The sequence below is a fragment of the Acinonyx jubatus genome, chromosome C2, assembly GCF_027475565.1.
Source record: "Acinonyx jubatus isolate Ajub_Pintada_27869175 chromosome C2, VMU_Ajub_asm_v1.0, whole genome shotgun sequence".
Lineage (NCBI taxonomy): Eukaryota > Metazoa > Chordata > Mammalia > Carnivora > Felidae > Acinonyx > Acinonyx jubatus.
The window spans coordinates 105,835,587-105,858,301 of record NC_069384.1 but is presented as its reverse complement, the minus strand read 5'-3'; the positions used below and the strand labels follow the sequence as shown (position 1 = coordinate 105,858,301).

General features: G+C 36.2%; 1 protein-coding gene across 9 annotated transcripts in view; it reads right to left on the bottom strand.

Moving 5' to 3' along the window:
• VEPH1 (ventricular zone expressed PH domain containing 1) overlaps positions 1-22,715 on the bottom strand; it is a 252,221-nt gene that overhangs the window by 68,125 nt on the left and 161,381 nt on the right. For 8 of the 9 annotated variants that reach the window (XM_027061541.2, XM_053221272.1, XM_027061543.2 and 5 more), the window contains one exon: positions 1,416-1,555. In XM_027061541.2, coding sequence (XP_026917342.1) covers positions 1,416-1,555 — 140 coding nt within the window. Of the gene's footprint in view, positions 1-1,415; positions 1,556-22,715 lie in introns of those variants that run through there. The other variant, XR_008297873.1, reaches the window with a different exon arrangement.

Below are 22,715 nucleotides of genomic sequence, written 5' to 3'. Positions count from 1 at the left end.
ACTCTTATGGAAATATTTTATTTTATTTTATTTATCTTTTTAATATGAAATTTATTGTCAAATTGGTTTCCATACAACACCCAGTGCTCATCCCAACAGGTGCCCTCCTCAATGCCCATCACCCACTTTCCCCTCCCTCCCACCCCCATCAACCCTCAGTTTATTCTCAGTTTTTAAGAGCCTCTTATGGTTTGGCTCCTTCCCTCCCTAACTTTTTCTTTTCCTTCCCCTCCCTCATGGTCTTCTGTTAAGTTTCTCAGGATCCACATAAGAGTGAAAACATATGGCATCTGTCTTTCTCTGTGACTTATTTCACTTAGCATAACACTCTCCAGTTCCAGCCACGTTGCTACAAAGGGCCATATTTCATTCTTTCTCACTGCCAAGTAGTATTCCATTGTGTATATAAACAACAATTTCTTTATTATTTTATTTTTTTAAATTTATTTGAGAGAGAGAGAGTGCAGGGGAGGGGCAGAGAGAGAAAGGGAGAGAGAGAATCCCAAGTGGGTTCCATGCTCAGTGCAGAGCCTGATGCGGGGCTCAAACTCATGAACTTTGAGATCACGACCTGAGCCAAAATCAAGAGTTGGATGCTTAACCGATTGAACCACCCAGGCATGCCTTGCCTAATTTTTACCTATTTTTTAACGTTCATGTTCTGTTTCACCCCTTCCTGCTCCTGCCTGCGACTCCACATTTCATTTTTTAACACATGTGCTACTAGGAAAAGACCACAGAGACCACTGAGTCAGGTGTCAGGTGTTCTGAGTTCTGCCTTTAATTTTCTTATCTGTAAAAATGATGTCTGATATTCCTTCTATTATTTACATTTTATAATCTATATTTAAATTTTATGTGAAAGTTTAATATATTCAAGATAAGTATTTCCAAATATTCAAGAATCTCTTTTGATGCTAAAATGTTTGCATTAAGTTGTTCATTAAGTTGAAATTTCCTCTTTATGTAATTTTACCTATATACATAACATCTATGTGGAAAGGTGGCATTCCCGTATCTTAATAATGTCAAAAAGGATATGTTGACACTAAAATTAATTGGAGATTGGAAGGCTGTGGAGAAATAAAGACAAACTCTACATAAAGAAAGCTATTCCTCCAAATAAGCTGTTTTTGTTATTGTGTAACAGAAGTATTTTCTCTTTTCTTCTTCTTTTTCAAACTAAGAATATTCATGATATTAATAGGTTTGGCCTCCTTGATGCTAATCTAAGGTCTTTTATAAAGAAACTATCCTAAAATATAGAAAACCCATGTTAAAAATTACTAATGAAATGTGTATGTGTTGCTGTTATTTACATCGAACTCTAGTCAAAGAAAAATTCAGTAAAAATGATTATAAACTCATACCCCACCAACTCACTATGGAGCCATGACAAGCATGGATATACATACCTGCTGAAAGAGGAACATGATCTGGATCCATGGCTGAGGCTCTTGGCTGATGAGAATAAAACTGGATTTACTGTAGAGGCAGTAATGACCCTTCAGGGAGCAGGTAAAGAACAACTTTGCTACACAACTTCTAACAGAATCTAGAAACAAATGTACATAGCATTAAACATGGATTCCTTCCAGAGTTACACTTTATACTTCAACATACAAACACCTTTAGAAATACATTCTTCAGTTTTCAGTCTTTGAACCAATAACTCCAAACAACTGTGTATTTGGGTGTGGATCCATTTCATGGAATGTAGATTTAACTAAAAGATGCTTTCAACAAGGTATATTCTTTCTATCCATCCTTCCCTTGTTTCAACTAATAATGCATGAGGAATCTCTAAGCAACTCACCTGGAAGAAAGAAAACCTCTTGCCAATAATAAGGGAGATACAGTGTTGTTTCCATCTGAATGGGCACTTTGAAATGATAATGTGGGAAGGATAAGAAAATGCATGGAGGAAACCCAGGCATTTTCTGGGCAGTGGATAGTATGACATGAACCAGTGACACTGTTCTCATAGTTGTGCAGGGGCCACAAAGACAGCCCCCAGAATAACTCAGCTGGAGGTGTGGCTTCCTGTGAGCTGGCCTGGTCTGGTTAGAAAAGCTTATTTCATATTGAAGAGGTTCAGCAGGGAAACTTACTGAGATCATCTTTTATGGATAAGAAAGCGGGGGCGGGGGGGCGGGGGGGGGAGGATGGTGGTGGTGCCATGGAGCAGAGGTGGCAAGAAGCCATTTAATTTTTACACCCTGCAAGATGGGTGTTACTATTTTTATTTTAAAAATGAGGAAATTTAGTGCATTGGCATGTCAGCTTAGTGAACCACTGTGAATGACTTGTTTACCACTATGATGTTGGCTTATGGCATGCAATAGATGCTTGATAGGGCATCTAGAAAGATGAATGATGCTCAGGGATCCAGAAAAACTCCTCAAGTCTACCCAATCTGGGGCAGAGCCAGGATTTGAACTCAGCTGAGCTGATGCCATGTTAGGATACTTTAGGCTCTTCTATACTGGGAATTTTTAAATCTATCATTTGATAATGCATAGGGTATTTATTCTTTCAGAGTTAAGCTGATATTTTAAATGAAATATTTTGAAAATCATTGGATTTTAGTATGTACTACTTTAAAAATGGAAATATGGGTTATAATTTATTAAAAGTTGATGGGGACCCTAATAACATGACAGTCAGTCCCCACCTAAGACAGTACCCTGGGGTTCCCTAGAAAATTGGGGAGGCTTATCTGTGCACCATAAGGGCTCAGTTGTGAAGGAATAACAGGTTTTTCAGAAAGAGTTTGGAAGAATTAAAGATGAACAGCCAATGACACATTAGAAGAGAAGGCATTAGAAATAAAATAGAGCCACAGGTCAATTTAGAAATATATACAGAGATCTTAATAGTTAACAACTTTCTGTGATTCTAAGACATTGGTATGGAAGAAGATGCTTTTGTGAGGTTAATTGCTTTAGGGAATTTTAAAAAATTGGGTTCAGTATCCAATAACCTTGTATAAAATCAGAAAGCATTTCTGCATTCTGTGGATGAATGGATCATGAGATGTAAAGAGTGACTGAAGGTTCAGTGGAAAAGACCAGGAGGCCCTGCATTGAGAAAGAAAGTCCTCAGAGTATAGAATTAAGCACAATATTGGCCTAACATTGCCCTACCAGAAATTATTTGAAAACGGTAACTAAAAATATTTTAGTACAGATGTTCTGAAAAATTGAGTTTAATAAATACTAGAGAAGCAGGAAGCCAAGTATTCTATAAGAGTATACACACAAAAATGGTATTTGAAATAAATCTAGCTCTGATGTACATGCTGAGACAGCAATATGTTTTGCTTTGACAGAAGGTTTCAAAAGAGAACAAGTTCTTTACTAAGAACTTATGCAGTAGCTTGACAGTCACAAGTTGGGCCTCAGGCCTCTGCCAAGAAAAAAAGGTTTTGTCTTTTCCTTCCCTTAGATTCTCACTGCTAATTCATGTTTTCTTTTGCAGATGAACATTGATTAGATTTATTTTACTCACCCTGGGTCTACCAGCTTTCTATACACAAACCACAGGGGTCTCAGATCACAAAAACAGGCAAAGCAGTAGAAGAGAGGGGTTTGTATCTTAGAAGCAGATATGCTGGTTATAAAAATAAACCAGTTCTGTGATATCTTCTGTTAATTCTTTCCATAACCTGATCTGTGGCAACATTTTTTTCCTCATTTTTTTCAGAGTTTCCTAACTTGGAAAATTTCTCCACAACACTGACATTTAGTTGTTGATTTTTTGCTGCAATTTTCTCACTCTGTGGTATTGAATGGTAGGCATGCAGTGAATGATTGCTGGATGAATAATGAATGTCAGGCACTATGTGGAGAGCAAGAAGGACCAGGATATTGACCCTGTTCTTAAGAAGCTTACAGCCAAATGGGAGAAACATCTATAAGTAAAACATAAATTGTTGTAAGTCCATGGGATAATGGAGGAACACACAATTCTGATTGCTCAGAGAAATGAGCAGCTGTTTTCATTGGGGAATAAGAGGAATCTTCATAGAAGAGGAAATATTTGGGGTCACTTTGAAAGATAACCAATATTTTTGGGGCGCCTGGGTGGCGCAGTCGGATAAGCGTCCGACTTCAGCCAGGTCACGATCTCACGGTCCGTGAGTTCGAGCCCCGCGTCAGGCTCTGGGCTGATGGCTCAGAGCCTGGAGCCTGTTTCAGATTCTGTGTCTCCCTCTCTCTCTGCCCCTCCCCCATTCATGCTCTGTCTCTCTCTGTCCCAAAAATAAATAAACGTTGAAAAAAAAAAAAAAAGAAAGATAACCAATATTTTGAACTTAGAAAAAGTTGGGAGGAGACCAGCATTTTAAATGAAGGGAACATCCAGGAAAAAAATCACATACGGCATGAAGTTTAAGGTAATTCCAGGTAGTGAGATAGTGTATCTGGGTCATTATGATAATTTGATGTCAAAAGGGTTATTTATTTTTATAGAGTAAATGTTGAAGGCCATGCTTTGCTTAATATAGAATGCTTTGCATATTCCACCAAATCTGATTATTTCTTTCTTTTTGTAGATAACAGCTTATCTTTGTAAAAAATAAAGGATTTGCTGTGGTCTTTATAAATACTGAAGTTAACATGAACATCAATAATTGTATAATACAATGTATTATAAGCTGAAATGTTCAAAATATACATCACACACATGGAGAGATTTAAAGCTATGATACAAAATACAAGAGCATGTTTCAGTTCAAGATGGCAACATAAGAAAAAACTCTGAACTCACTTTCACCCTGGAACACACCACATTACACCTATTAATAGAACAATTCTTCGTGAAGAACTGAGGGCCGACTGAACAGCTACTGAGCAACCAAAATAGAAAGAATGGCAAGAAAACAGCAAGAGAGATGGAGACATCCCATAGTTTAAAAGATATATAGCCACACCTCCAGTCAGCCGACAAAAGTCACTAAGCACACACAGTCTGCCTAAGGAACACCATACACAAGATCACTTCTTCAACTTTAGAAGTAGTCATTTCATCTTATCCACAGAGACAAACAGAGAAAAGCAAGAAAACTGGGGAGACAGAGGAATATGCTCCAAAGAAAGAACAAGAAAAAAAAAAACTCAGAAAAAGAACTAAATGAAATAGAGATAAGCAATATGCCTGATAAAGAATTTAAAGTAATGATCACAAAGATACTCACTGGACTCAAAAGAATGGAAGAATGCAGAGACCTTCAATAAAGACATAGAAAATATTAAAAAGAACCAATAAGAATTGAAGAATACAATAACTGAAACAAAAAACATACTACAGGGAATCAACAATAGAAAAGAAAATGCAGAAGACGTATCATTGATCTGGAAGACAGGGTAATAGAAAGCACACAAGTTGAATAGCAAAAAGAGAAAAGTATTTTTTTAAATGAGGATAATTAAGGGATCTCTCGGACAACATCAAGCCAAAAAACATTCACATTGTAGAAAAAAAGAAAGAGGTGTAGAAACTTATGTCAAGAAATAATAACTGAAAACTTCCCTAACCTAAGAAGAGAAATAGACATTGAAGTCCAAGAAACAGAGATTCCAAACAAGATGAACCCAAGTAAGTCTATGCCATAGCACATAATAATTAAAATGTCAAAGATTAAAGATAAACAGAGAATCATAAAAGCAGTGAGAGAGAAACAAAAAGTCACTTACAAGGGAAAAGCCTTAAGACTATAAACTAATTTTTAGCAGAAACTTTGCAAGCCAGAAGGAAGTGGCATGATATGTTCAAAGTGCTGAAAAGAAAAAAAACCTACAACCAGAAATACTCTAACTGGTAAGGTTATCATTCAGATTTGAAGTTGAGGTAAAGTTTCCCAGACAAACAAAAGATAAAGGAACTTATCACCATGAAACCAGCCTTATAAGAAATGTTAAAGGGATTTCTTTAAGTGGAAAAGAAATGGCCATAATTAGGCATAAGAAAAATACGAATAAAAAGATGTAAAATATGACTATATATATATGTATACATACATATATATATATAGTGGAGAAGTGGAAAAGTATGAATAAAAAGATGTAAAATATGACTATATATACATATGTATGTATACATACATACATATGTATATATACATACATATGTATATATAGTGGAGAAGAGAATAAAAAGGGAAGGAAAAGGAGAAAAAGAAAATCTTTAACACTCCACTTATATCAATGGATAGATCATCCAGACAGAAAATCCATAAGGAAACATTTTTTTTAATGTTTATTTATTTTTGAGAGAGTGAGTGAGCAAGGGAGGGGTAGAGAGTGAGGGAGACAGGAGATCCTCTGTGGGCTCTGCACTAATAGCAGAGAGCCTGATGTGGGGCTCAAACTCACGAACCATGAGTTCATGACTTGAGACGAAGTCAGATGCTTAACCAACTGACCCACCTAGGTGCCCCAGGAAATAATGTCTTTGAATGGCACACTGGACCAGATGGGCATAACAGATATATACAGAACATCCCATCCAAAAACAACAGAATACACTTTTCAAGTGCACACGGACATTCTCCAGAACAGATCACATATTAGGCCATAAAACAAGACTCAATAAATCAAAGAGGATTGAAATCATACTGTGCATCTTTCCCAATCACAATGGTATGAAACTAGAAATACATCACAGGAACAAAACTGGAAAAAACACAAAGACATGGAGACTAAACAACATGATAGTAAACCAATAGGTCAATGAAACAATCAAGGAAGAAAAAAAAATAAATGGAGACAAATGAAAACACAAAGTTTCAAAATCTCAGAGACACAGTAAAAGCAGTCCTAAGAGAAAAGTATATAGCAATTCAGACCTACCTCAAGAAATAAGAAAAAAACCTCAATAAACAATCTAACCTTATGCCTAAGGGAACTAGAAAAAGAACAATGTGCAAGGTGAGTAGAAAAAAGGAAATAATAAAGATCAGAGTGGAAACGAATGATGTAGAGAGTTAAAAAAAACAGTATGAAAAAATTAATGAAACCAAGAGCTGGTTATTTGAAAATATAAACCAAACTGACAAACCGTTAAGTAGACTTACCAAGAACAATGGATAAAGGACCCAAATAAATAAAATCAGAAATGAAAGAGGAGAAGTAACAACTGAGACCACAGAAATACAAAGGATTTCAAGAAAATATTATGAAAAATTGTATGCCAACAAACTGGACAACCTAGAAGTAGATACATTTCTAGAAACATAGAATCTTCCAAAACTGAAGCAGGAAGAAACAGAAAATATCACAGACTGATTATAAGTAATTAAACTGAACTGGTAATAAAGAAAACTACCAAAAAATAAAATTCTAGGACTATATGGATTCACAGCTGAATTCTACTGGACATCTAAACAAGAGTGAATAGTTATTCTCCTCAAACTATTCCAAAAAATACAAGAGGAAAGAAAGCTTCCAAATACATTCTGTAAATCTAGCATTAATTACCCTGATATCAAAACAGACAAAGATACCACCAAAAAAGAAAACTTCAGGCCAATACCCCTGATGAACATAAATTCAAAAATCTTCTACAAAATATTAGCAAATCATATATAACAATACATTAAAAAGACTGTTCACCACAATCAGGTGGGACTTATTCCTGGGATGCAAGATGGTTCAATAGTCACAAATCAATCAATGTCATACACATCAACAAAACAAAGGATAAAAATCATATGATCATTTCAATAGATGCTGAAAAAGCATTTCACAACATTGAACATCCATTCATGATAAAAACTCAAAAAAATGGGGTTAGAGGAAACATACCTCAATATAATAAAGGCATGTATGGTAAACCCCAGCTAACATAATCCTCAGTGGTAAACAGCTGAGGTTTTTTTTTCGTGTCAGGAATAAGAAAAGGGTGTTCATTCTCACTACTTTTCTTCAACATATTACTAGAAGTCCCAGCCATAGTAATCAGACAAGAAAAAGAAATAAGAGGCATCCATATTGGTAAAGAAGAAGTAAAACTTTCACTATTTGCAGATGACATGATACTACATATAGAAAATCCTAAAGATTCCACCAAAAAACTATTAGAAATAGTACATAAATTCAGTGAAGTGGCAGGATACAAAATTAATACACAGAAATTGGTAGTGTTCTATACACTAACAATGAAGTCACAGAAAGAGAAATTTAAAAAGCAACACCATTTACAATTGTACCAAAAGAATAAATACCTAGGGGTATTCTTTCTGATGAAAGAAACTGAAGATGACACAAACATATGGAAAGATACTACATGCTCATGGATTGGAAGAATTAGTATTGTCAAGGTGTCCATATTACCTAAACATCTACAGATTCAGTGTAATCCCTATCAAAATACCAATAGCATTTTTCACAAAACTAGGACAAATAATACTCAGATTTGTATGGAACCACAGAAGATCCTGAATAGTCAAAGCAATCCTGAGAAAGAACAAAGCTAGAGGTATCATAATTCCAGATTTCAAGATACACTGTAAGTATATAGTAATCAAAACAGTATGGTACTGGCACAAATAACAGACACATAGATCAATAGAACAGAATAGAGAACGTAGAACTAAATTCACATTTATATGGACAATTAATCTATGACAAAGGAGAAAAGAATATCCAATTGGAAAAAAGATAATCTCTTCAACAATTAGTGTTGGGGAAACTGGTCAGCTACATCAATAAAAAAAAGGAAAAGAACCACATGATCCTCTTAATAGATGCAGAGAAAGCATTTGACAAAATACAGCATTCTTTCTTGATAAAACCCCTCAAGAAAGTAGGGATAGAAGGATCATATGTCAAGATCATAAAAGTCATATATGAAAGACCCACAGCTAGTATCATCCTCAATGGGGAAAAACGAGTTTTCCCCTAAGGTCAGGAACAAGATAGGGATGTCCCCTCTCACCACTGTTATTCAACATAGTATTTGAAGTCCTAGCCTTAGCAATCAGACAACACAAAGGAATAAAAGGCATCCAAATCGACCAGGAGGAAGTCAAACTTCCACTCTTCACAGACGACATGATACTCTATATGGAAAACCCAAAGATTCCACAAAACCACTGCTATAACTGATCCATGAATTCAGCAAAATTTCAAGATATAAAATCAATACACAGAAATCAGCTGCATTTCTAGACACCAATAATGAAGTAACAGAAAGAGAAATCAAGGAATTGATCTCATTTACAATTGCACCAAAAACCATAAAATACCTAGGAATAAACCTAACCAAAGAGGTGAAAAATATATACACTGAAAACTATAGAAAGCTTCTGAAAGGAATTGAAAAAGACACACACACAAAGGAAAAATATTACATGCTCCTGGATTGGAAGAACAAATATCTAAAATATCAGTACTACCCAAAGCAATCTACATATCCAATGCAATCTCTATCAAAATAACACCAGCATTCTTCACAGAGCTAGAACAAATAATCTAAAGTTTGTATGGAACCAGAAGAGACCCCATATAGCCAAAGCACTCCTGAAAAAGAAAGCCAAAGCTGGAGGCATCACAATCCCTCAAGATGTATTACAAAGCTGTAATCATCAAGACAGTATGGCACTGGCACAAAAACAGACACTCAGATCAGTGGAACAGAATAGAGAACCCAGAAATGAACCGACAAACATATGGCCAACTAATCCTTGACAAAGCAGGAAAGAATATCCAATGGAATAAAGAGTGTCTCTTCAGCAAATGGCACTGGGAAAACTGGACAGCAACATGCAGAAGAATGAACCTGGACCACTTTCTTACACCATACACAAAAATAAACTCAAAATGGATGAAAGGCCTAAATGTAAGACAGGAAGCCATCAAAATCCTAGAGAATAAAGCAGACAAAAACATTCTTTGACCTTGGCTGCAGCAACTTCTTAGTCAACAAGTCTCTGGAGGCAAGGGAAACAAAAGCAAAAATGAACTATTGGGACCTCATCAAGATAAAAAGCTTCTGCATGGTGAAGAAACATTCAGCAAAACTGATTGGCAACCAATGGAATGGGAGAAGATATTTGCAAATGATATATCAGACAAAGGGTTAGAATCCAAAATCTTTAAAGAACTCACCAAATTCCACACCCAAAAAACAAATAATCCAGTGAAGAAATGGGCAAAAGACATGAATAGACACTTCTCCAAAGAAGATATCCAGATGGCCAACTGACACATGAAAAAATGCTCAATATCACTCATCATCAGGGAAATACAAACTAAAACCACAATGAGATACCACCTTACTCCAGTCAGAATGGCTAAAATTAACAACTCAGGTAATGACAGATGTTGGCGACGATATGGAGAAAGAGGATCTCTTGTGCACTGCTTGTGGGAACGCAAACTGGTGCAGCCACTCGAGAAAACAGTATGGAGGTTCCTCAATATGGACCCAGCAATTGCACTACTAGGTATTTATCCAAGGAAACACAGGTGTGTTGTTTAGAAGGGACACATGCACCCCAATGTTTATAGCAGCACTATTGACAACAGCCAAAGTATGGAAAAAGCCCAAATGTCCCATGACAGATGAATGGATAAAGAAGATGTGGTATGTATATACAAGGGAGTATTATTCGGAATCCAAAAGAATGAAATCTTGCCATTTGTAACTACGTGGATGGAACTAGAGTGTATAATGCTAAGTCAAATTAGTGAATCAGAGAAAGACAAATATCATATGACTTCACTCATGTGGAATTTAAGATACAAAACAGATGTACATAAGGGAAGGGAAGCAAAAATAATATAAAAACAAGGAAGAGACAAAACATAAAAGACTTAAATATGGAGAACAAACTGAGGGTTGCTGGAGGGGTTGTGGGTGGAGGGGATGGACTAAATGGGTAAGAGGCATTAAGGAAGATACTAGTTGGCATCAGCACTGTTGTTATGCATAGGGGACGAATCACTGGAATATACTCCTGAAATCATTATTGCACTATATGTTAACTAACTTGGATGTAAATTTAAAAATAAATAAATAAATAAAATTTAAAAAAAATAGAAGAGAACACAGGCAGTAATTTCTCTGACATTGGCCATAGCAACATTTTTCTAGATATATCTCCTAAGGCAAGGGAAACAAAAGCAAAAATAAATTATTGGGAATATATCAAAATAAAAAGAAAACTTTCGCACAGCAAAACCATCAACAAAAAGATAACCTACTGAATGGGAGAAGATATTTGCAAATGATATATTCAATAAGCTGTTAATATCCAAAATATATAAAGAATTTGTACAACTCAACACTAAAAAAAAATCTGATTTTAAAGTGAGCAGAGAACTTGAATAGACATTTTTCCAAAGAAGATATACAAATGGCTAGCAGACACGTGAGCAGAGGTTCAACATCACAATCATCAGGGAAATTCAAACCACAACCACAATAAGATATCACCTTACACCAGTTAAAATGGCTAAAATCAAAATTTTAAGAAATAACAAGTGTTGGCAAGGATGTGGAGGGAAAAAAAAACCCTTGTGTGTGTTGGTAGAAATGTAAACCCCTATCTTTACTGCAGCATTATTTACAGTAGCCAAGACATGGAAGCAAACTGTGTCGATCAATAGACAAATGGATACAGAAAATGTGGTATGTATACACAATGGAATATTACACAGCCATAAGAAAAGATGAGATCTTGCCATTTGAGACAACATGGATGGGCCTAGAGAGTATTATCCTAAGTGAAATAAGCCACACTGAGAAAGACAAATACTATATGATTCCACTCATAAATGGAATCTAAAAAAAAAAAAAGAATAAATCAACAAAAAGCAGAATCAGAACTACAAATACAGAGAACAAACTGATGGTTGCCAGACAAGAGGGGTGTGGGGGCTTGGGCAAAATAGGTGGGGGGGGGGGGAAGGAGATATAGGCTTACAGTTATGGAATGAGGAAAGTCACAGGAATACAATGTAGAGAAGATGGAATACAGCCAATGATACTGTAATAGCAATGTCATGGGGCAAATGGTAGCTAAATTTGTCATGAACATAGTATAATGTATAAACTTGTCAGATCACTAAGTTATACACCTGAAATGGATGTAACATTGTGTGTTGGCTATATTATGAGACTGAACTCAGGACCTGTGTCAGCTATATTAAAAACAACAACAACAACAACAACAACAACAACACATTTGGTCTTTTTTTCAAAGTCTTTAGGAATCATTTGGAATTTTCTTTTTATCTCTTTTCTCCCTCAGTTCATACACCTTCATTCCTGCACTGCATTGTGCCATATTAACATTTTGTTAGTATTTTCAAACAAACTCTTATTTTAGAAAACTTTTAGATTTGCAGAAAATTTATGAATAACTAATCGTTCCCATAAACTAAGCAACCAGTTTCTCTATTATTAACATCCTAAGTTAATATGGTATATTTATTACAAGTAATGAACTAATATGGATACACTGTTACAAACTTAAGTTGATAGTTTATTCAGAGTTCCTTTGTTTATACTTAGTGTCTTCTTTCTGTTCCAGGATCCCACCCATTCAAGATACTACGTGACATTTATTCATTGTGTATCTCTAGGCTCCTCTTGGCTGTGGCAATTTCTCAGACTTTCCTTGTTTTTGATGACATTCACAGTTTTGAGAGTACTTTTGTTATATATTTTGTGGGATGTCCCTCAGATTGAGTTTGTCTGTTTCTCTCTCACGATTAGACTGAGATTTTGAGTTTTGGAGAGGAAGACCACAGAGGTAAAGTGTTATTTTCATCATATCATGTCAAGAGTACATTTGCTGATCATGACATAACTACTGATGTTGACCTTGATCACCTGGCTGAGGTAGTGTTTACCAGGTTTGTCTACTATAAATGTACTCCTTTCCCCCCACTTTGCACACTATACTCTTTGAAAGGAAGTCATTATGTGTAGCTCACATTTAAGGTGTGGGAAGTCTGCTCCACCTCTTTGTGGTCAGAATAGCTACATAAATGATGTAGGATTCTGTACATATTTGTCTCTTCCTCCTGCAGTTATTTAATTCAAACGATTTAGTCAATTATTCTATCAGTATGTACTTGTGGATATTTATTTTATAATTCAGGACTATTTTATTTATTTTATTGCTCTAATTGTTTCAGCTTTGGCCATTAGGAGCTCTTTCGTTGGCCTTTATGTTCATTTGAAGTGCTCCCACCATTGTGTGTGTGGTTTTGTTTTGTTTTGTCTTTGAGCACTTCCTTACTTTATAGCACTAAATAAAAGATACTCCAGGCTCATCATGATTGTTTCCTGCCCTGTTATAGAATCAGCTGTTTCTCCAAGGATTTCGGGTTCCTTTTATTGGAAAATGGTGTTAGAAACTAAGATCTGGGTACTAGGTATGTTTGTTGCTACTGGAGTGCCATTGCTCCTTGGCCCTCTCAGCTGATAAAACAAGGAAATTATGTGTGTATAGTAACCCAGGTATGTATACATGTCTCTACATGAACCTGGCTCTTGCTCTGTTAGTATCATCTGTCTACTATAGAAGGTAGAGTTCTCTCCCTCTCCTTTTCTTTCCCTTCCTTCCCTGCCACCTTCTTTCTTACAAATCTTTGTATATTTAACATCTACTATAGTGCCTGGCATAGAGAGGCTCACTTCAAAACATCATAATGATACTTTATTACACTCTTTCTAGTTTCTTCTGGAACAATAAAGATAAAACCAGTAAAACAACCCCATGAACATGAGAAATCATAATAACAATAATACAATATTAATTTTCATGTTGAAATTTTATCTCACTTTAAGTGCTTCACAATGTCATACCTAACATAAGAGATACAACTATTTGTCAATGTGAACATTCTTCCTCAGTTTAGCTACTTGTATTTTAGCTGTATCCCAGATGCCAGTAATCTTATGTTAGGATCTTAGTAAACAAATACTTCTTTATTTGTTTCATGGTTGTAAAATGCTAAAAAATAATCTAAAAAGTATACATTTTTGGAAATGAACTTTTAGAAAACATAAAATTAGAAATGGTTCTGCAGCATCTGGGTGGCTCAGTTGATTAAGTGTTCAACTCTTGATTTTGGCTCAGGTCATGATCTCATAATTGTGGGATGGAGCCCCATATTAGGGTCTGGACTGAGTGCAGAGCCTGCTTGGGGTTTTCTGTCTTCCTCTCTCTCTGCCCTTCCCTCTCACACATTTGTGCATCCTCCCTTTCTAAAAGAAAGAAAGAAAAAAAGAAATGGCCCTAAATGGCATCCTAAAATTTCAGAAAGGAGTTATAATTTTAGAATAATATTTTAAGTCTAGTGGAAATTCTGAATCAAGCAAAACCAAAATAAAAAATAAAAATTAGACTTTGGTTCATATGTGAATGCATGTGATGTACTTGAAATATTAGAGCAAGTCAATATGTAGAATAACTAATATTAGCATTTACTCTTGTACCAATTTCTGTTCGATGTTTTATATAATTCAATCAATTATTCAATCCTCATACTTATCTATTATTATCTCTTTTCACTTAAAAGATTAAAGACTCAGAGAGTTAAGTGACTTAAGTAAGATGTGGAACTACAATTTGGATCCAAGTTTATGAAAATGCTAAACCCATGTTTTGTTCACAAAGCAATACTACCTCTTTCAAAGTCACATTGTCTAACAGACTTGAATCTGCCTCCCCAGCTGAGTTATCTTCTGCAGGGACAGAATTGACAATCCAAAATAATTTGCCAATATCTTTAACGACTCCACATAAGTTGTCCAGCTTTAGAAATATAAACTGAGGCATTAATTTCTATGCAATTACTATAGAGTCAACATACTTTTCCTTCTTTCTATCTTTCTTTCTTTCTTTCTTTCTTTCTTTCTTTCTTTCTTTCTTTCGAGAGTGTGTGCACACACATGCACTCATGTGAGAGGGGGAGGGGCAACGAGACAGAGAGAGGAAGAGAGAGAGACAGAGAGACAGAGAGAGAGAGAGAGAATCTTAAACAGATTCTATGCCCAGCACAGAACCTGACGTGGGCTTAATTTTACAACTGTGAGGTCATGACCTGAGCTAAAATCAAGAGTCGGACACTTAAGTGACAGAGCCACCCAGGTACCCCCAACATAATTTTCTAACTTGGGGGTAGGACAAATCTTCACAAATCTACAGAGATGTGGAAAATCTGTAAAGAGAAGCTCTTTATAGGCCTGTGTAAAATGGGAATAATTGGTCTCTTTTATCCTTATATGTGCTCAGAAATAGGAGAGAGTTCAAACCCTGAAAGAATAATCAAAATGAATTTGCTTAGAGTTCCTTAGAGGTGGAGAAAGCTGTAGAATCAGGTGAAGGAGGACTGTGGTGGTAACTTTAATGCCCCATGATGCTCTGAGAGCAGCTGACAAGTGTGACTATTTTTCTAAATATCTATACTGGATCTGAGAAACACATCATTCTTCTTGGGAGACTAGACACTCATAACTCATCACCCAGGGTGGTTCTTATAATAATCTATGGCATTATATGCTTTTTATTTAGAGATAAATATCTTTTAAGAATAAATATAGAATATAGCATTGACTTTTTTTTTAATGTAGCTAGCAGAAATATCAAAGAGTTGGCTTTAGTTTTTGGAAAAAAAGAATGTTAACTCTTGTTTTGTATTCTTTACCAAACTTATACTTTGAAAGTTCTCTTCCAGCTAAATAAGGATCAGATAAATGTTATCTGGCTTGTTTCCCAAGGTTTTTAGCTGAGCCATTTGTCTCCATAGCCAAACTGTATTTCTAGAATGATCTGTAAAAACTCAAACGCAGGAAGGTATTTGCTGAAATTGCTAGACTGAAAGTATTCACACATTGAACATAACATAAACACACAACAAATTCAGAGAAGGCATTTTGAGAGACTTAGCGTCAAGAAAGCTAATTTTCATTGACTTCTTACTTTGTACTTAGGTGTAAGTGTAACAAACAAATCAAACTTCTATGAAGTAGGTCTTGTTATCCCCATTTTATAGAGAAGGAAATTTCAAGATCAAACTTCCAGGAAGCAACTGAGTGAGCATTTGAACCCAGGTTCTAAAGCCCGTCTCTTTCCAGTGTATTACTGAATAGCTCAGATAAAATAGTGGTAATACAAGTACCTAAAAAAGGAAGTATTGTTCAATGGAAATATCATTGGCCCAGAAGTCAGACAACCAGGGTCTTAGTGAGTAGCCTCCTATTATCTTTTCTGTCTGTCCTTGGGCTTCTTATCTATAAAATGGGGCCAGCCAAAAGCTGATCCAGAAAGTACTTTTTAAATCTTAAAATGTTATCCTCTTATTATCTTTCTCTCTCCTAGATTGTAAGCTCCATGGAGGTAAGGATTTTTTTTTTTATTGTGGGAAAATATATACAATATGAAATGGACCATTTTAATCATTCTTAGGTAAAAAGTTCAATGGCAGTAAGTATATTCATATCATTGTACAATCATCACCATTATCCATCTCCAGAACTTTTTCCCCTTCTTCTATTAAAACTCTGTACCTATTAAATTATAACTCCCATTTCCCTCTCCCCACTCAGCCCCTGGCAACCACCATTCTACTTTATGTCTTTATGGATTTGACTACTCTAGGTATTTCGTGTAAGTGGAATCATACAACATTTATCCTTTTGTGCCTGGCTTATTTCTTTTAGCATAACATCTTCAAGGTTCATTTATGTTGTAGGATATATCAGAATTTCATTCCTCTTCAAGGCTGAATAATTTTCATTATATGTATCTACCACATTTTACTTACCCATTCATCCATTGATGAACAATTGGATTATTTCCACTTTTTGGCTATCGTGAATTGTGTTATTATGAACATGGGTGTGTAAATATCTCTTTCAGATCCTGATTTAAATTCTTTTACATACATACCCAAAAGTGGGATTGTCAGATTACATGGCAATTCTATGTTCAATTTTGGGGGAACTTTCATACTGGAATGTACTTTTTAGCTCTGAGATTCTATAATTCAGTGAGGGGCTAAGAAGCCCATGAAGAAATGTACCTCTGATGACTTCCCAAATTAGGGTTGGATGTTTGCCCAGGGCTACCACAACTTGCTTTCAGTACTCAATACAGGACAGATGGCAACAGGGTCTGTGAGAGTAGATTTCCTCTTCCTACTCGATACTAGACAGACAAGAACCACTGAGGCCATTTCTTACATCTCGCATGTAATTCTTCTTTGATGTATTTCAGAGACATGAAATTCAAAATACTAAATCAGAATTTCTAACTAATACTGTCATTTCACTGTATAAATATCCTAAATTAAGCAGAAAAAAAGTAGGAGGAAATGAAACTGGTAATTTATCTGATGGGAGCTTTTCCAAATCATGTAAAATAAAGCATGTTTTTAAAGTCAACCATAAATTACAATGTTGGGGAAAAAATGTAGAACATGCCTTATTACTTTAAAATACTTTTGCTTTTGCCTAAAAAAAATGGAAGCAGGCATGACAAGCCAGTGTGCACCACTTATTAAACTTTAATTCCAAATGATTTGCAAATACATATTTTTATCTTAGACGAAAAGTGTATTCTCTGTCATTCCCAAATTAAAATTTAGATGCTTTGAAAATAATAACCATTATTTTATAACTTTGATGTAGGAAATAGAGGATAAAAAAAATAGATAAAAAAAATAGATTCTCAAAGCAAAGATGAATTTTTGAAATGACTGTTTGAAATGATATCAAATAATTCTTTAAGAGTAGACATTGTTTTAATTATTATGGTATTTACAGGGCTAGGTTCTGCAATCAGTGATTTCTTGAAATGATATGTGCTTAAGGAAATTTCTCATTTCACCGAATTTCTCATTTGATGAAGAATGTAGGGCAGGAAACTGACGGGAAAGGAGACTTTGCCTCGTTTTCATGAAGTTCGACTTACATCAGTGTTGGTTGGGAAATACATTGTCTATTCTCAGCAGCTGACTGGCTACTGGCCATATCACATGCACATGTGTGCAATATCCCCCCAGAGCCAAAGTACAAGGCTCATTTTCCTACTCATGGCAAAAATTCCAGCTAGCTGCCAAACAAGCATGACAGATGCTTTTGTTTGGAATTATCCAAAAAATGAAATAAAGTTATTTTGCAAGTGATTGCTTTAATAATACCAATAAAATTCAGAGAAGCAAAGGGAAATTTGGTAATTGCATATTCAGAAATGAACAAACCATTGGTGTACAAAATCAGTACAAGACCCTGATGGAGTCAAAATTATATACACACACACACACACACACACACACACACACATATATATAATTTTAATTTTTTTAACGTTTATTCATTTTTTGAGAGACAGAGAGAGACAGAGTGTGAGTGGGGGAGGGGCAGAGAGAGAGGGAGACACAGAATGGGAAGCAGGCTCCAGGCTCTGAGCTGTCAGCACAGAGCCCGATGTGGGGCTCGAACTCACAGACCGTGAGATGATGACCTGAGTCAAAGTCAGACGCTTAACCGACTGAGCCACCCAGGCACCCCAAGTCAAAATTATGTATTAGTATATGAACATATATATTCATATAAATGCATGGGAGAAAGGTCTGTAAAGCTACAGATCAATCATTGACAGTGATTTTTCTGGGTTGAAAAGTGGGATTGGGTGTGGGAGCATATACTTTTTATTCCATATAAATGGAATTTATACTATTGTAATTGTCTCCTTGTGGGTTTATATTCATGTGTACCTACATAATTTAAAAAGAAAAAACTCATATAAAATGAAAAAGTTGATATTGATTAAAGCAGGAAATTTAAATAAGATCTCACTAAAATTACCATGCAATGGAGCTAATATTTATAGTTTTAAAAACATTTTTCTCTTTTGCCTTCTTGAGTTCACAACTTTTGCCCCAATCCTTGTGTGCCTCCACCTACCTGTCAGTCAAATGGGCGTGGGAGTGGTGGGAGTAGACATCCGATAATTATACGAGTACAGAGAGAGTGACCAAGATGAAATAGGATTCAGTTGCCAAATTTGGATTATATGGTATGATGACTAGCCTTGCTAGCAAAGCTTCTGTCTTGGTAAAGGATATTCTAATTTATTTATTTCTCTTTAGTCTATCAACTCCTGTACTTGGAGGACTTGTATAGATTGGTGGTATGGAGCAAATGGCAGCTAAGTCAGTTTTGTGGCTGAGTTGTTGTGGGAGAACATAACATACAAGAAGTAAAAGAGAAAGCTTTTCAGTTGTGGTAGGATAGATTGGGGAGAGAAGGAGAGAGACAAGTGTGAAGCCATCAGACGTGAGTCCTGACTTCCCAATCTTTGGACTTCAGTCTGGGGAAGAGGGAGTATATTAGATAAGTTACGGTAATAGTGGGGGCAATGGTGATCCTTACAAAGGATGAGATCCATTCCCAGGTGGCACTCAGCACCAATACAGAGCGGTCAACTAAGTTACAAGCACAGCTCCATGAACTAAGCAGAGAAAGTCTGAGGTTCAGCTCTCATGGACCACCCTTGTCTCTTTTATGAAGTAGATGGAGGAGGAAGGAGCTGCAACTGTAGCTAGACAGCTTTTCAGAGAAATCACCACAGTGTGCGTGTGTGAGGGTGGGGGTGTGGTGTGGAAAACTCTGCTTGATGGGCTACAGGGATAACTGTCCAAGGCAGACCTTGGAGGGCACCACAGCATCAGTGGGTACTGAGGTGGGGTCAGAATGGTCAGATAGAGCTATTGGCCTGTCCTTATGTACATTTCCTGTATGATATTACACCACTCTAAACTTCAGTTGGGATACGGTGATCGGGCAAGCAACAGACATTATCCTTTAGGCAAGAAGACACTCTTTCCTCACCCTCTGCTCCCAGGCACAGTGCTTTCCCTCCACCATACAAAAAGAGTACCTTCAGATGCCACCTTTGGGAGATAAGCATGGGAGGGGGTAAAATAAAAGAACATTTTGAAGCAAATAAGAAATCGTTTCCTAACTATACTATTCAAATGATCCCATGGGATTAAATGTAAACAAGACTCAGTTTATTTTCCACCTCACCAGCCAGTGGTTAGTTATTCCTTATGAGTTCTGGACAAAATGATAGTATATGTTCTCTACAAGTATGAGTTGTACTGTGAAATTTTGTAATATTACAATAAATGAAAAATAATGATAGAGAATAAAACTACACTGAATAAGAACACTGGGTGGAGAGAGGAATCTTGTCCTAAAAGAAAGTCAGGAAGTCTTACTAAGAGTCATGCAGCAAAGGATAGAGGATGGGGAGTCGGCTTAAGGAAGGAAACTGGACACTTGGCACATGAGGCTGAAATCTAATCATACAGTGGCTTGTAGTGTCTCTTGGTGAATACACACCTGCAAATTTCTTATGTGAAAACTTTTCAGAAATTATTTCAGCTTTCTACTTCATGTCACTATTAAAGAACAGAATTAGACCTGCCCACTAACTTTTAGGTGATGGAGAATCTTGGATGCTCTCTCTTATAACCAATCTTTCTGTCCTGACACAGGAAGGAAAAGCTCTTTCCTCAGAAGCCATTCTGAGACCAATTGCTCTGACCTCTCATCCAAAGTCCAGTACTTCTCCAAGGTGGTGGTTAAGAACACAGATTCTGAGTCAAGACTTTCATACTTAATAGCTTTATGTCCTTGGGAAAGTTACATAACCTCTCTGTGACTTAAATGGGAACAAGAACACCTATTTCTTTTTCTTTTTTTAATTTTTATTTATTTTTCAGAGAGAGAGAGAGAGAGAGAGAGAACAAGTGGGGGAGGAGCAGAAAGAGAGGGAGACACAGAATCTGAAGCAAACTTCAGGTTCTGACCTGTCAGCACAGAACCCAATGCGGGGCTCAAACCCACGAACTGCGAGATCATGAATTGAGCTGAAGTCCAATGCTTAACTGACTGAGCCACCTAGACGCCCCAGAACACTTATTGCTAAGGACTCTTTAGGGTGAACAACCATTCTGGTTTGCCTGGGACTGAGATCGCTGCTGGGATTTGAGACTTTCCATGCTAAAACTGGGAAAGTCCTGGAAAAACCAAGAGGCATTGGTCACCCTGGTTAATACAAGTATGAAATGAGTTAAGTCATATGAAGTTCTCTGACAGAAGTGTACTTGGCACAGAGCAAGTGCTTAGTAATGTTTGTTACCATTATCATGATCACTATTACAACTACTACTATTGAATATAAAGAAAGAAAGGATTCCTCAGCCAGGTGGAGTATTTAAACATTGCCATAATGCTATTTGGATTAAAGAGGTTGCGTAACGACCCTTGGAATCTCTAAGTCGCTTAGTGTACTGAAAATTTTGCCTACTTGTTTATTTAAAAAGAACTTAATACGGAGCTAATACTGAAGTGCAGTTTGAAATAAAACTCTATATAACTGAAATAAATTTCTCTGGAGACATGACAGAAGAAGATCCAGAAAGAAAGAAGATCTAGCAACAGTGCTTGAAGTCATCCACTTGGTCTCTCCAAAGTCCTCCAAAGTGCTAGTACTCCAGGCAGGAACAAGTGAAGCTTTTGATGCTAATGCTATTTTGAGGCTCAGAAGCACATAAATGGGGCAAGAATGCCACCAGGAAGCTCTGAGAAAAGGTTTGATATTTGCTGTGTTCAAAGCATCGTAAGTGACAGGAAGACTTTCTTGCAGCAGAAGAAGGAAAAAATAGCTCACATTATTTGTTTGGTTTTTATATGTTGGGCACTGTTCTAAGAGCTTTGTGTGTGCATTGCCACTTAACGATCACAACAAGCCTGTGATATGGATACTTCCAGTTTAGAGAAGGAGCTGAAACTCAAGGATAGTAAGTAATTTTCTATGCTTGGGTTAAACAGCAATTAGTAACACTTGAAGTCCAAGAGGGATTTCATTCATACCCAGGCATTTTAATTATGTAAATCCTCTTATAAATTGTGTATCACTCTCATTTATGCTGTATTTAGAGATTTATTGATAGTTTATTTTTGGTTTTGATTGCAGTTTTGATCTTTATCATACAATTGGATGAGTTATGTGGTACATTCGCCTTCATGCTCAAACCTCTTTTGAGGGATGCACATGTGATTGACCTTTGAAATCCCTGCTCAAGATATTACTGTTTCCCAACAGGAAACATCTGAACTGGAAGCATAGCAATCAAGGAAATAAGTCAAGGAGATAAACTGCCTCTGTCAAGTTAGCTTTGGAAAGTAGAAAGTCTACAGTAGAAGCAAAAGTCATAATCATAAAATTATTTTTCTATAAATCAGTGTTACATATGACAGAAGTCAACATATCTTTGAAAGCCTTAGTTTCCTGCATTGTTTCTTTCAAGTTATATTTTAAGTGCAACTCTTTTCATTCTTAGGTAACCTAAAATCCATGGATGATGACCTTAATCATCATACTTAACATTAATGAGTCATCATTATTAACATTTTAATTCTGGTTAATTATTTCTATCTTAATTTTCTTATGGCTGCTTATACAGCTTCCAGAAACTCAAACTTCTAACTGTAAATTTGGATCAGCTGGTTATATATTTTGTTCCATACAGGAAGACAGAAAGATCTATTGACAAACTAAAGTGAGAGGGAATAGAGTTGAGTTATCCCTGCCTCAATTGGCTAGCTCTCAATGGTTAATGGGGTAGCATAAACTTTGAGGTGAAAAGACAATCAACATGCATTCAACAGAGGCTGCAGGA